At 46.1% G+C, this 15,218-nt stretch overlaps 1 protein-coding gene across 1 annotated transcript in view; it reads right to left on the bottom strand.

The window, feature by feature from the left end:
• Nucleotides 1-12,032: 12,032 nt before the first annotated feature.
• The window catches only part of LOC144819668 (uncharacterized), a 510,454-nt gene continuing 507,268 nt past the window's right edge, over nucleotides 12,033-15,218 (bottom strand). The window contains exon 10 of the mRNA XM_078677472.1: nucleotides 12,033-12,688. Within this exon, the coding sequence (XP_078533598.1) occupies nucleotides 12,408-12,688 (281 nt within the window). The 3' untranslated portion in view covers nucleotides 12,033-12,407. The remainder of the gene's footprint in view (nucleotides 12,689-15,218) is intronic.

The following is a 15,218-nucleotide window of genomic DNA, read 5'->3' as shown; positions in this document are numbered from 1 at the left end:
CAGTCAAAAGATCTGGGCCCAAATCCATCGTTTTTTTGCACTCCACACCACCCTGGGTTAGACAATGGCGATATGCAAATCAGCTCTGACCCTGTTGCCCCATGGGAACAGTCCAGTCCGAACTACAAAAGCCATGTCCTTCCCAGGACATGGCTTTTGTAGCTTTTGACTGGGGGAGTGTGTGACATTGATCCACATTCAGTCCATCACTTGTTGTTTTTGCAATTGCAAAGTAAAGGAAGCATAAAATTTTAATAACTGAGTTATTATCATTTAATTTTTTCCTGCTGCTTTGCAGGGCATGGAAGGCATGGTTTGCCCACTCTTAAGTGCACATGACTGTTTTGCCGGCCCTCTAGGGTGGCCCTAAACCGTCATGCACACTTTCTCTATTCTCCATCCAGGCGCATTACAGCCTGCGTGGAGAACATGCCCAGACCCCATTCCCTGGCTGATCGTCCAACTAGCAATGCTCAGACCAATTACAACGCTGCATTGCAGCTTTGTGATTGTCAGGGGAGCCTGGCTGTGCTTCCTGTGCATGAGTCTGTGGAGGAGAGCAGGAGCAGAGACGTGGGACCCTGCGCAGCACGGTAAGTGTTTCTTTTATTATTGTTTTTTTTTTTTACATTGAGCACCATTTCCCCCATTGTCGCGCCCCCCGCGCGTCTGCTCCTGGCCTGCAACCGCGAACTAGGCCTGCCACCATTTCATTATTTCCAGCTAGACTATGGAAATGCTTTGTATCTGGGTGCCTATCAAAAGTCAGTGGTACAAAAGGGGGTGGTGATGGACGGAGCATCTGAACCAATCAAACACTCACACCCAGTCAAAAGATCTGGGTTTTATCCATCACCTTTCTTTAGCCCACTCTGCCACCCCAGTTCAGACATGGCTATATGCAAATCAGTCTGACCCTGTGCCTCATGGGAACAGTCCAGCCCGAACTGCCAAGCCATGCCTTCCCTGGACCGGAAACAAGCTTCCGAGGACCGGTTTCTGGCATTACATCCGTCTTCAGCCCGGCTTGCTTGAATCCAGTGGCAAAGTGAGCAAGGGACTCACGGCTGAGCATACCCTGCCACACTTATGGCGGCCAAAGCGGTACAAAAGGGGGTGGTGATGGACGGAGCATCTGAACCAATCAAACACTCACACCCAGTCAAAAGATCTGGGTTTGATCCATCACCGTTCTTTAGCCCACTCTGCCACCCCAGTTGTATCAAAAGTCAGTGAACATGCTTCAAACTGGGAAAAAACGTGACAGCCTGCCTTCTCTGCCATATTCCTAAATCTGTTTCTTTCTCCTCTCATTTACGTACTCTGTATTGGGTCCTCATTAATAAGCGTATTCAGTTCAAAGCACTGTACTATATACACAAGGGTCTGCATGGCTGAAGTCCTACCTATTTAAATTCGATGGTTTATCCTTACGTTCCTAAGTCTCTTCATTCAAGTAGTTAGAATTTTGCAGTAATACCACATGTCAATTTCTCTAGACAAGGTGGAAGGTCTTTTGCCTTCCTTGGTCCCATCTTGCGGCACACCCTTCCTCTGAAGCTTCTTGTGTGTGCCTTTTTGGTGGAGTTCCTAAAGCATTTGAAAAGCTGGCTATTCTATTTGTGCTGGCTACCATCTGCTGCTTATTATCGTTTGGAGTGCCCGTTGGGGTAGCCGTTCGCTTTACAAATAAAAGATTCAGCTCACAGCCTGCAAATCTCTTCTGGGGGAGATTGGTGGATTTGCATCAGGGCCCTTCCTCAATATCTGCCAAATACTCTCACTTTTGGGAGACCAGTACAAAGTGGGCTCAGATGCTAATCATCTCCTCACTATGAATCAGGCTCTTACTCAGAGCCAGAAAGGTTTAGAGACATCTGGACATGAGTGAACGTTTTGTTGACTAAAATAACTGAGCTGAATAAAAGGCAAGGCGTTTCCAAAACAGCAGTTCCTAGTACTTCGTCAGGGTGAGAAAGCTCTCTGAGAATCAGGCAGATAAGGGCTGCCGGTAATACCAGACTGGAGTATATAATTCATCAACTGGAATAGGTCCTCCAGAGAACATTTCTGGATTGGGGTATGTGGTAGAAACTAGTTGATTAAGGGCCAAGGAGTGATAGTAACTCCAACTAGCCTGTCTTCCCCACTTTTTAGCCTTGTCAGACGGACATGTGAATAAATACTGATTTGGGCACCACCTAGGTATTTTTAAAGATTACTTGATATAGATCCCACACCCTTTTTCCTTAATAAAGTGCCCCCTTGTGAGCAAAGAGGTCATAGCGTGCCTCAACTCTCAGAGGCTTGGGAAGAACACGATGATGAAGCATGTCATTGGATAACATTCAGTGAGAGTTCCTTTAAGAAAAAGGCCATTCCCCTATACCCAGTGGGCCCACCCTAGATGACTCGAGGTTGACAATCTCTTGATTGCAACATTGTATATAAGGAGGGTGAGTCATGACCCCCATTTCCCTCTTCCCTCCCTCTTTTGATTTCTACATAGCTTTGTACCACTGTCATGCAGCGTATGCAATAGTTGTGGGGATGCTGGATGTGGTTTTAAAATGGAGACAGCCATGTGTTTTGTTGACATGTTATTAAATGCCAATGAATGTTTGATTAAAAAAAAAAGTCAACCTTCCAAAACCTAACGCAGAGCAGGTTGGCATTTTCATCCCACCAAACCATTTTTTTTACTGTAAATAGCTCTCTATATTTGCTTTTTTCAGTTTGTCATAGTGAATAGTCTTGCACACACGAAGCATTTAAACTGTGGATTGGTTTGAAACAAACTTATGCACTAAGAAATAGGGAATTGTAAAGCAAAATGACTATAACTAATTTTTAAAGAATGTCCAGCTGATATCCATCACTTAAACCTTCAACTGCTTTCGGTGAGCCTAATCATTTTGCCATACTCAAGGAAAGAGGAATGAATGAAAGAGAGATTGCAAGGTGCAGGCTTGGATTAGTTGGGTCAATAATAGCTTCTTGTACCAAAGTATGAGAGTATGCATCCCTCAGGTCCAAGGAATCCAGGACCTGCGATAAGATGACAGACACAGAGGTGACAGGTGACAGACACAGAGATAAGAAGACCACGACAGAACGCAGAGATGCAGACAGGGTAACAAGGACACAGGAAGAGGGACAGAAAGGCAGACATTGAGAAAGTTGCTTCCAATTCAGATCTTTTTCTTTGCATTCTGATATCTGGAGTTCTGTGTCACCCATTATAAAATCAAGGCCATTATTATAGACAGGGTGCACTGTGCCTGTTTACCCTATGGAGCACCTTTAAGAATTACAAATAGTGTGCTGCACACAGGGCAGCCACAAACTCATGCTATGCCTTGGGCAGCGCATTAGTGAAACACAGAGCAGAAATTTGAATCAGCTGCTCCGTCTTTCTATGTGCAGGTGGCAATCCACACGCACTTCAGAGGAACTTGATGGCATGCTGTGTCTGAGGCATGGTTTTGTCTTAACATTAGGCACTCTTCCTACCATTATGAAACGTGATATTTATACAAGTATAGGGGCATACGTACAAAGAAATGTCGGAGCCAAAATTGGCAGCACCACGCTCGTACATTTTCAAAACGCAGGGTTTCACCGTATCTACAACAATACCCCTGTGTCTTCCCTAAGGCTACAATTAACTGCCTAGCGCCAATGCAGGCACCCTTGCAGGCACCCTTGCACCATAGTGCAAGGGTGCCTGCGTTGCAGGGATCGATTGTTTATGTGCAGAAAGGTGCAGAAGGGGCAGAATGCAGCACACATAGAAAGAACACCTTCCTGCACATAAACAATCATTCATGGCGTTTTGCTCTTTCCATGTATTCACATAGAAAAAGCCAAAACGAGGAGAAATAAAAGTATTTCTCCTCATTTCGCCATTCTAACGCCTGCTATTGCATGGCATTCGTTTTTGGCTCTTCCTCAGATTTACAGATCCTTGTAGATCTGGGGCAGAGTCAAACAGCTTTTGGGTCTTGCAGTGGAAAGCCCACAGCAACACCCATTGCATGCCACTTTCACGCTAAGTAATGCATGTAAAGGGGTCATATTTACAAAGGTGGTGTTAAGCCACAAAAAAGTAAATATGGAGATGGGCATAGCACCAACAGAACATCACTGAATGTGACGTTCTGATGACACCATCCCCTTGTAACTATACCCCACTGTTTCCTTATTTTGCTCTGTATCTGGGGCTTGTTCTTTACACGCAAGGGTGTTGAGATTCAATGCATTCTCACCATGTGTGCACTAAAGGTGGCCACACTGCCTTTGTTTTCCTTTTGGATAGTCAATGTGTTTTTTACTCCATGGTTTTATCAGGTGCAGGACATCCCACTCTCCCCCAGTGCTGGATGAAGGCTGCGTGTTCAAAGGTGTAGATGGTCCTCCTCTGTTTTCTTGGTGTATTTTGTAGAGAATGAGCATGCCCACTTATGTAAAAAGGACAATATGTCGATTTTACCTCTTATTTTCAAGGGCACGTGTGAGATGTTCGAAAGACAAATATGTAGAGCTGAAAGAAAACAAGTTACTTACCTGTAACTTTGGTTCCCCAGTATTGGTAACTTTTATAGATTCCCATGCTTTTGTATCATTCTCCATCGTCGGAATGGGAGTCTTGGTAACCAAAAATAACATAGCAGTAGGTACAAAAGAGAAAGAAAAGGCCTAGGCCTCATTCCCTTTTGTAGCATATCCGCCTCTTTTTGTAAAAGAGACCAAACTAATCATCAGCCAATCAGAAGAGCCTCACCCCTTAGAACCCTCCTGAAGGAACCTCAGAGCCTCAGATTTTCGCAGCCGTTGTGTAACAGTAACCATATCTGCTGGAGGCTGAGCTTTCCTTGGGGAGGAGGGTGGGTGCATGGGAATCTATGAAAGTTACCAATACTGGGGAACAAAAGTTACAGGTAAGTAACTTGTTTTCTTACCCCAGTATTGGAACTTTCATAGATTTCCATGCTTTTGTATCAGAGTAGCAAGCAGTAAGCAATACAGCACATTTTGTGGCATAAACATACATTGCAAAAGTCATCAGTATTCCAAAGACACAAAATGTGCAGAAAAGGAAGGAGGGATAGAAAGGAAAGCTCACCAATCAGTGGAAGAGGTTCCTCAGGACTGCCTGGCCCACATCCGTGTCCTCTTGCGTCAAGGATTCCAAGCAGTAATGCTTCGTAAAGGTGTGCACGCTGCTCCATGTTGCAGCCCTGCAAATGTCTTTGATGTGCACTCCCACAAAGAGAGCTGACGAAGAAGCCACAGATCTTGTGGAATGTGCTCTAATTCTGCTGGTCAGCGGCTTATCCGCTGTTGAGTGGCAATAGAGAATGGCACTGGAGATCCATCTCGCAATACTTTGTTTTGAAAGAGGGAGGCTCTTGCGAGGACCACCAAAAGCAATGAAAAGTTGCAAGGATTTACAAAATTCCTTGGTGCGATCCAAATAAAATTTCAAGCACCTTTGCACGTCCAGAGAATGCAGTGACCTTTTTGCTGGTATGGAAGGGTGAGGAAAGAAAGATTTAAGAATGACTGGCTCATTCAGGTGAAAGTCCAAAGGTACCTTAGGTATGTACCTTGGATTAGTTTGTAAGATTACAGTATTCCTCTTGAATTGGAGAAACGGCTCCTGAATCGTGAGAGCCTGTAGCTTCCCAATGCGTCTTGCAGAAGTGAGGGCAAGAAGGAGAGCCAATTTCCATGAAAGGAATTTTATATCCACCCGATGTATAGGTTCAAAAGGGTCCTTCATAAGTTGCGTGAGAACCAAGTTCAGTTGCCAGGTAGGAGGTGGAGGCCTCACCGGGGGATAAACTCGAAACAATCCCTTGAGAAATTGTTTAATTATTCTTGAAGACCAGAGAGAAGGTCCAGATGCTGCACGCCGGTATCTAGAAATTGCCGCTAAATGAACCTTTATGGATGAATGCGTCAGTCCTGTTTTAGCTAAGGACAAAAGATAAGGCAGAAGTTGATGAGGTTGAGAAGAGAAAGCATCAACACCTTCTTTCCTGCACCAAAGAAGGAGCTCTAGCCTGGGAGAGAACTTGTTTTATTTCATTCGAGATGGGAAAGTTCATGAATTCTCGCTGCTTAGGAGCCATGCTGTCAGGTGCAATGAAGCTGGATCCGGATGCCAAATCTGCCCCTCGGACATCGTGAGAAGGTCCGGAATAGCTTGCAAGGGAAGAGGAGGGGCCAGCGACAACAGATGGAGTTCCGTGAACCAGAACTGTCTCGGCCAAGTCGGAGCTACCAAGATCATCTTGCATGGCTCCACCTTGATCTTCCTGATAAGTCTCGGTATCATTGGAATGGGGGGAAAGGCGTAAACAAATGTACCTGACCAGGCTATCGAAAGCACATTCCCAAATGATCCTCGATGGTGAAGTCTGCTTGCATAAGACCGGCATTTCTTGTTGGTCGGAGTGGCAAATAGATCTATTGAGGGCTTGCCCCACTGTCGGAAAACCTTGTCCAGAACCATTTGGTTCAGTTCCTACTCGTGACTGACTGAGGCTAGTCTGCTTAGTCTGTCGGCATGTTCGTTTAAGATCCCTGGCAAATGTTCCGCCTGCAGCAAAATCTTGTGAAGGATAGCCCATTCCCAGAATTCCTGAGCTTCCTGAGACAACAGGAGAGACCTGGTTCCTCCTTCTTTGTTTATGTAATGCATGGCCGTGGTGTTGTCCGTCTGGATGAGAACCTTTGAACCTCCCAGGTGAGGGAGAAATGCTTGAAGAGCCAGCTTGATCACCCTGAGTTCCAGTAGATTGATGTGAAGAAGACGGTGCTGAGGAGACCAATGTCCACTGACATGAAGGTCCTGCAGTACTGCCCCCAGCCGTCCAATGATGCATCCGTCGTCACAACCTGAGGAGACGGATCACTTACGAAGGATAGACCTTGGGATAAGTTTTCCTGCTCTGTACACCACAAGGCAGCTTTTTTCATTGTTGAGGTGATGGTCACTTTGTCGTCGAACGAACAGTGAATCTGCTGCCACTGAATGTCGAGCTGCTCTTGAAGAGGGCGCATCCCCAATCTGCAGTGAGGAATCAGAGGAATGCATGAGATCACTCCCAGAAGGGATTTGTAACGGCGTACTGTAAGATACCTTCTTTTTCTTAAGGCCAGTGCCATAGTTTGCAGTTTTTCCTGTCTTTCTAAGGTTGGGAAAGCTTTGTTGAGATTTGAGTCCAAGATGGCCCCCAGGAAACGTGCAGTCCTTGACGGAACCAGAAATGACTTCTCCTTGTTGAGAGTAAGACCCAGATTCTGAAAAAGGTTTGTACATGCATTGACTGCTTCCCTCGCAGCCTCCCTGGACGGAGCCTTCAGCAACCAGTCGTCCAGGTAAGGGAAGACTTGAAAGTGATTCCTCCGTAGAAACGCTGCCACGGGTGCCAGCACCTTGGTGAAGATTCTTGGATCTGAGCGAAGACCAAAGGGTAAAACCCTGAATTGAAAGTGGCTCTTGGCTACTGTAAACCGTAGAAACCTTCTGTGTGCAGGGTGAATAGGTATGTGAAAATGCGCATCTTCAAGATCGAGCGTGGCCATGAAATCCCCTGGATTTATGAGACGTAGTATGTCTTGAAGGGAGACCATCCAGAAGGAAAGGGAAATGAGATAGGTGTTGAGCTCCCTGAGATCCAAAATTGGGCGCCATTTCTCTAGCGTCTTCCTCACCAGGAAGAACCTGGAATAGAATCCTTCCCCTCTTTGAGAGGAGGGGACCGGCTCTATAGCACCTTTCAGGAGCATCTGATGAACTTCGAGCCGCAGGAGACATAGATGTTTTGATGGGATGTCGGCCGGGGGCTTGGATGGTGGGATTTGTGTGAATTCCAAAGTATGGCCCTTTCGAATGATGTTTAGCACCCAACGGTCTGATGTTATCTTGGACCAATTCTGAAGGTATTGAGATACCCTGCCACCTACCTATGATCTTGTGGAGGTGGGCACAGTAGGAAGAGCCAGGATGCCGCTATTGCCTCTTGGACGTATCCCGTCCTTGGTGATTTTTTTTTTCCTCTATTATTCGATCAAGAGAAATTCGAGGACTGGCTCTGTCTTTGTTGATAAGGCTGGCGGTATTGTTGTGAGCCTGATCCGTATGAAGGGTATCGTTGCTGCTGGTAAGAGCCTCTGTACGTGGTACTCTCACCTCTGGCACCTCTGAAAGGAGCTTTTCTGTACTGAAGTGTACCCAGAGACCTCGCCGTCTCGGTATCCTTCTTGATATCCTGGAGAGTGTCATCGATATGTTTCCCGAACAACGCCTCTCCATCAAAAGGAAGATTCAGGATTTTATTCTGGATTTCAGGTCTGAACCAAGTCGCCCTGAGCCATCCCTGGTGACGAAGAACTGCATCATCAGCTACGATCGAAAGGCAGTTGTGGCGATGTCCATGGCACAATCAATTATCTCCATTGACGTTGCCTCCCCTTCTTGTATAAATTTCTTTGCGTCGCCTTTTGACTCTTGAGGCAGTTGATCTAGATGGGGCGAAATGTCACACCATAGTTGGCGATCATACCTGCCCAATATTGTCAAGGCATTTGGTGCCCGCACCAAAAGACTGGCCATAGAAGAAAATCTCTTCCCAGCGTTGTCTAACCTTCTGCCTTCCTTATCTGGAGGAGTTGTTAAAGGAGCTGATGGGTTGCGTGACTTCCTCTGTGCAGCTTGCGAAATCACTGAGTCCGGTTTCGGGTGCCCTGTCAAAGACGCCGGACCATTCTCAGGTGCCTTGTATTTCTTTTCGAGGCGCGGTAGTACAGGGACCACTGTAGCTGGGTTCTTCATTGCTTTAAGGCCTTCCTCCCAAACATGCTGAACAATGGGGATAGATATAGTAACCTTCTTATATGGCTCTTTAAAGTCATATAAGAAACACTTGGTGGTAACAGAAGGCATTGGTAGCTGAAATCTGCTAGAGGCCCTCTCCATCAACTTATGGAACCCCCCGATATCCACCGGAGGTGAGTCCACCGGATCCGGACATGGTGAAGCCGGGTCTGGGATGACATACTCGTCCCATTCTACGCCTTGATTAGGTCTGCCATCAAAGTTTAGATCCTCATTCGAGGAATCATCGTGAGTGTCCAGTGGTATTGAAGGTACCTTTCGAACCGGTGTTCGCGGCTTGGATATCACCTGAGCCGGCAAGTCTGGAGAAACCAGTGCAGGGGTCATAGGGACTGGCTGGCCTTGCATAGTCGGAATAGCCGCATGCTGTGAACATCTGGATTTGTAATCCTGCAGGATGTTGTGGAGATCCTGCAAGAGCGAAGATGGTACAGACACCATCTCCTGCCTCATATACTTCTGTGACTGAGCAGAATGTTGATACCCACATTCCTGAAGGTACTCTCCTTCGGAATCCGTCTCCTGACATTTTACTAGAAGCTGGGAAGGACTGTTTGCATATCCATATGAGTCTTGGTCCTCCTCATCTGAGTCGTCATCATCCTCTTCCAAGAGCAAAGCTGGAGGTAAGGGGGTAACTCTACACGGGGACGTCATGTCAGGTGTAATCCATCTAATGGAAATAGTGATTCTTTCCGTTGACGACAGTATCGTTGATGATCCCATCGACGATGGAGTTGTTCCTGGTAATGCTGCCGTCGTCGGCGTTGTCGACGGAGTAGACTTTGTCGACGAGCGAACTTTCGACGACGAGATGGGCGTCGTCGACGACGAGATCGTCGACGCTCCTGCTGCCGCCGTCGTCAATGTTGTCGCCGTTGAAGCACTCGACGACGATACTGTCGTCGTCACCGCCGTTGACGAAATCTTCGTCGTTGCTGCCGTCGTCGACGAGGCGCTGTCACTATCGTCGACGACCCCATCGACGTAGATTGTACCGTCGACGAGCGTCGACGGCACCACCTTAACGTTAGGCTTCAACGCCTTCGTCGACAAAGCCTTCAGCTGCGTCGTCGATGACTTGGAACTTCTGCCAGACTTCTCAGAAGACCGAGAAGATGGTTTCTTGAAGGCTGGAGCAGTCTTCGTCCCAGAAGAAGGTGTAGATGGTCCCTCCCTCTCCTTTTCACCGTGGTAAGGAGATTCGACTGGACCTTGGCTCTCAGACTCTCTGGGGGTCTTTTTTGAGGCCATAGATGGACGCTCCACAGAAGGTGAAGGAGAAACCCCACCCCTTTTGACTGACCTTCTTGAAGATGAAGCTGAAGAAGAGTCTTCACTGCCACTGGAAACTGTGTTCTTTCTGGACTTCAACTTCTGGAGCCAGGTAAGAAGCCTACTCTCACGGTCCCGGAGGGTCTTGGTAGAAAAGGTGTGGCAGATCTTGCAGTCCGCAGCCTTATGATCGGGATAGAGGCAATATATACAATCTTTATGCTTATCCTCAACAAACAATCTTTTCTTGCCACAGGTGAAGCATGCCTTAAAAAGTGCCTTTTTCTTCTCCTTATCACACATCCTGGAAGGGACAGCCAACAATTCTGAAGAGAAATCCTGAAGAAAACACTTGTAAAGAGTTGAGATTGAGCAGAGCTCAAAGGAGACTCCCTAAGCACAACGTGCGGTAGAAAATCTAAGGCTCTGAGGTTCCTTCAGGAGGGTTCTAAGGGGTGAGGCTCTTCTGATTGGCTGATGATTAGTTTGGTCTCTTACAAAAAGAGGCGGATATGCTACAAAAGGGAATGAGGCCTAGGCCTTTACTTTCTCTTTTGTACCTACTGCTATGTTATTTTTGGTTACCGAGACTCCCATTCTGACGACTGGGAATGATACAAAAGCATGGGAATCGATGAAAGTTCCAATACTGGGGCAACGGGCAGTTCTGGAAGGCAAAGGCGTGGGTGCCATAGTGAAGAAGTCAGACTTGTTAATTCGGTGCTGTGCATTAACTACTCGAAGCAGAAGGTCTTGGGTGTGCAATTTCCTGGTTGTTGATAGTCGTGAGCAGAGAGTATCACGTGGCCTATGCACAATCCAGTGTGTGAGTGTGTGTGTGGGGGGGGAGTCAAGGTTTGTATTCCTTTCTGTATTGGGTGAGGTGTGTTTATCTCAGCCTAACTAGCCCAGTGGAAGATTGGCGGCCAAAAGCTGGAGCTAAGGGCGGCTCTGTATCGCACCCCATTATGTATAGTGTAAGTGTAGAGAGACAGCCAAACTGTTTCCAGAAGGATCTGGGAGGGCCCCATGTCATTTACTTACCTTCAAGAAAATTGTGTGTGTTCACTTAGGGCTGTTTGCCAGGTTGGATAGTTGATGGTTGCTCCATTATTCCTCATCCAAAGCTGCCCCATGGTCTTTAACCTTTCATGGTTTCCAGGCGTCTGCCCTGGAGCAAGTAACCAGAGACCAGCACTGCTCACATAGGTCACACTACTGTGCCATCACCCTGGTCATTAAGATGGGGAAACCAGGAATTTACAAAAGCAATATAAATACCATGAATGGTTGCTGGAGCACAGCATTTTAAACTTAAGTTGAGCTTCACTTCTCATCTCAACTACAGTTAGAAGCTGCCATAACGTTTCTAAATCACACTCTAACAGTCCATTGATGCATATGCAGTATTGAAAGGGTAAGCCAAAAGGCAATCCGGGTACTTGTAAACTCTTAGGGGAAGCAAGAATGCCACTGTGAGCCTGAACATCACACGATTGATGCCTTACCCCGTTACCTAAGGTGCTAGCCAGCCTCCTATTTGCTGGTGAGGGACTTGCTTTCCCTTCCTGTTGTTGCCTGGTTGACCTCTGGGACCAGGAGTAGCTAGGGATATATGCCAGAGGTTAAGTAACAAAGGGAAAGCAAGTGCAGCAGCTGCTACTCCTGGCTAGCACTGAATGACAACCGTGAATTAATCAATGCTTTACAAAGTATGCATTGGTTTCTTTCATAAATGTACATGGAATGTGGCCTTTCTTTCGATATTTACTTTTTTTTTTAGCTTTGTGCCCTAACCCTTTCACGAAGACTAAACAAACCTTCGAAGTATCCTATTCTCTCTGTTTGATGGAGTGTTTATTTCTTAAACATTTTACCATCTCGTAGAACACAGCCATGTATATTAAAATCTCATCATGTACAAAAACGTTACTGCATACAGAGAACAATACATATTTTCAGTGTTTGAAGAAGTGCATCACACTACATCAGTAATCCACAATTTGTCTCCTTAATAGATACAGCCAGGTAATTTTGTATCTCCATTTATAGTCAATGGTAGAAGTCATGACTTCTTTGTTTTCCTGTTTCTATATGAATATTAATAATATTTAGAATATTTCTACACATATACGTCATTGAGAATCAGGCTAAGGGAAAAAAATCACAACAGGCGAAATTCAGTGAGATCTAATAGTGTGGAGGCATTTATCAGGAGTGTAATCTACTGAGTTTGCATAGAGCGGGAGACAACAGGAGAATTCGCAGCCCGGGCCTCGCTTGCACCCAATTCTTTGACCTCCTTATCCTCCAACGAGGGTTTTCCGGTTGATGTCGAAGAGCTGGCGAAGCGTAGGTGGGCCTTTCCGTTTAATGCTGCGATGGGTTTCCGCTTCTGCTCAATAGTCATTGGCCTGCTGGGAGTAATCATGTTGTCGCTGCTATCTAGACCTGGAGCTGTTTGTTGCCACATTGGCACGTGCTGCTTTACATCTTTGCTGTTTTCTAAGGATAAATAAAAGCTGGATTAAAGACACTGTACTAATATTTTGCATTGGATTTACTCTAGATCAGAGAGGTCTTCAAATTTGGGCCGGGCCTTTTGGGATTGATCAATTCATCTCAGGTTTTGGCCAAAAGGAGCATTTTCATTCAGGATGGGTGTGTGTGTGCAAATATAGGGGTGTGAGTGAGAGTGTATGTGTGCGTGGGAGGCACTCCGCCCCCTCCGTGGTAAATATACCGGACATCACTGGCTTCATTTTTTTTTTTCAACTGACAACAAAATGTAATTACCTGTAAATGAAATGTAATCATTCAGCATTTAGGAAAGCAAAAATGAAGCACATTTTGTTGTAATACTGAGTGTGCTGGAAACAGATTTTTTAAGTAATCAGTAAATGTTCATGGGCCCGATTACGAGTACAGCAGTCCCTAGACTGCCAGGCCCGCAGTGGCGATCTGACCGCCTGAATACAAGGTTGGCGTTAGAACTGCCATAAGCCTGATGCAAGACTGTCACCACCACCAGGATCCAAAATCCCGACGGGCAGCTGTAGGGAAAGCGGTGATCAATGACGGCGGTGTAGATACCGGCACACCTGTGCTGATCATGACCTGCCTTTCCGTTGCCCTGTTCATGGCAGGGACCACGCTGCAATAAGGTAGACGGAAAGGCAGGGAAAGGACCCCAAACAGGACACAGGGCAAATTTGCCCATGGGGGTTGTGCATGAGGGCACTAGTTGTGACCCCTCTGCGTGCACTGTATATCATGCACTGCATGGTACATGGTACACAGTGCACTGACATGAAAGTGCCGCTGCCACGGCACCGGCATATGCTTTAGGCTCTTTCTATGATCTGAAGCATGCCGCTGCCGTGGCACCGCCGACACAACACCGCTAGCCTGGTGGTGTTATCGTAATCCGGCAGTCGGAATGCTGCTGGCTTAGCGGCCTTCTCCTGAACATTGCAACGGCGGTCCAGCGTTTGGACCACTGATATCGCAACAAGACCCCATGTCTGTGAAAAGTTAATGACCATTTCAATGGAAAATACGCTGTCTGTAAATGGCAATGCACTACCACATGATGCTTTAGTAATATTAAAAAATCACGCCCCTGATGTCCATTATAGTTAGGTGGGTCGCGAACGTTTGTCATTCTGAAAAGTGGGTTGTGGTTCTAAAAAGTTTGGGAACCACTGCTCTAGATATTCAAATTGACACATGCTAATGGTCTTCTCTAACATATGGTAGATGTTAATTGTTCCAGATTCTTTTCATACCCAATATTTAGGCACTGTCATCCATATTGGTCATGTGAGATATGGAAAACAAAAAAAGGAAATGCTACAGCAAAAATAGTTCATGATGGTGTTTTTCTTTTTAAGGCCTGGCTGAGAACAACTTTATCTCTCATTGCTTCAAAGAGGTATGCACAACAAAGGAGTCTCTGTGCAAATTCACATACAAATGGTGGGAAATGTGCGTTGTTTTCTGCCTCTGATTGCTATTCCTTTAAGTCTAGCTGAAGCTTTACTCTCGCGCCAGCATCAATTATGCACAATGACCATGCTAAGGACAATAACCCGTCACTCTAAATCCTTGTAACAGTGATCTGTTATACAACCTGTTCGGGCAATAACATATTACACTGACTTGTATCCTACAGGCACTAACCCACCACAATCCATTGTATCCTAGGCACAGTAACTGAGAACAATGCATTGAATTCTAGAAGCAACCATGCAGCATACTGCAACGCACTGCAACAAAACTGACCCACTACATTAGAACATATGAACATTAATTCTCCATGATGCAATGCACCAGGGGTTCAGTAACCCAACCCAATGCACTGAAGTAGAGTGTGACATTAACACATCCCACTGTACCACTAGAACAATAACAGACTACACAGAGGTTCCTTATGTTGGCTTTAACGTGCCAAACTGCGCTGCATTGTAGGTTCATTAACCCATCACAATGCAATGTACCTTAGGGCCCCTAAATCACCAACCTTCACAAATAGACACAAACTCAACAGCCTTCACAACATCCTATGGACATTGCATTACTTCTCTAAAGCCTTGGCATTCTAGAGAAAGTTACGGTCCAGACTAGCCTAGTCACACCACAACATTTTATTGAACCCTAGCAAAAGTGATCTGTTTGCATTCCTAGGCCCTTGGCCCATTACAATGACATGCATCCTTGGGGCACTAACCCACCAAACTGCATTCTATTCTAGCCCTACTGAACTGCTACGCTGCTGTGTAACATAGGTGCACTAGCATAGCATATTGAAGTGTATCCTAAGACCACTGACAAACTGTTGCCATATAGGGACACTAACCCGCTGTGTTGTAATGCACCCTAGGGACAGTAACCCACTCCTCAGTCAGCACTGTGGACTTTGAGCACTGACCACACTTCATCACAAGGACACTAACAGACCAAACAAAGCTGCACTCTAATGCCACTAATCCACCGTCCTGCATAGTACCCTGGAGATAATAACACACCAGGATGC

This window comes from Lissotriton helveticus, chromosome 2_1 (assembly GCF_964261635.1).
Source record: "Lissotriton helveticus chromosome 2_1, aLisHel1.1, whole genome shotgun sequence".
NCBI classification, from domain to species: Eukaryota; Metazoa; Chordata; class Amphibia; order Caudata; family Salamandridae; genus Lissotriton; species Lissotriton helveticus.
Note: the sequence above shows the minus strand (reverse complement) of the source record. Positions and strands in the feature narration are given on the sequence as shown.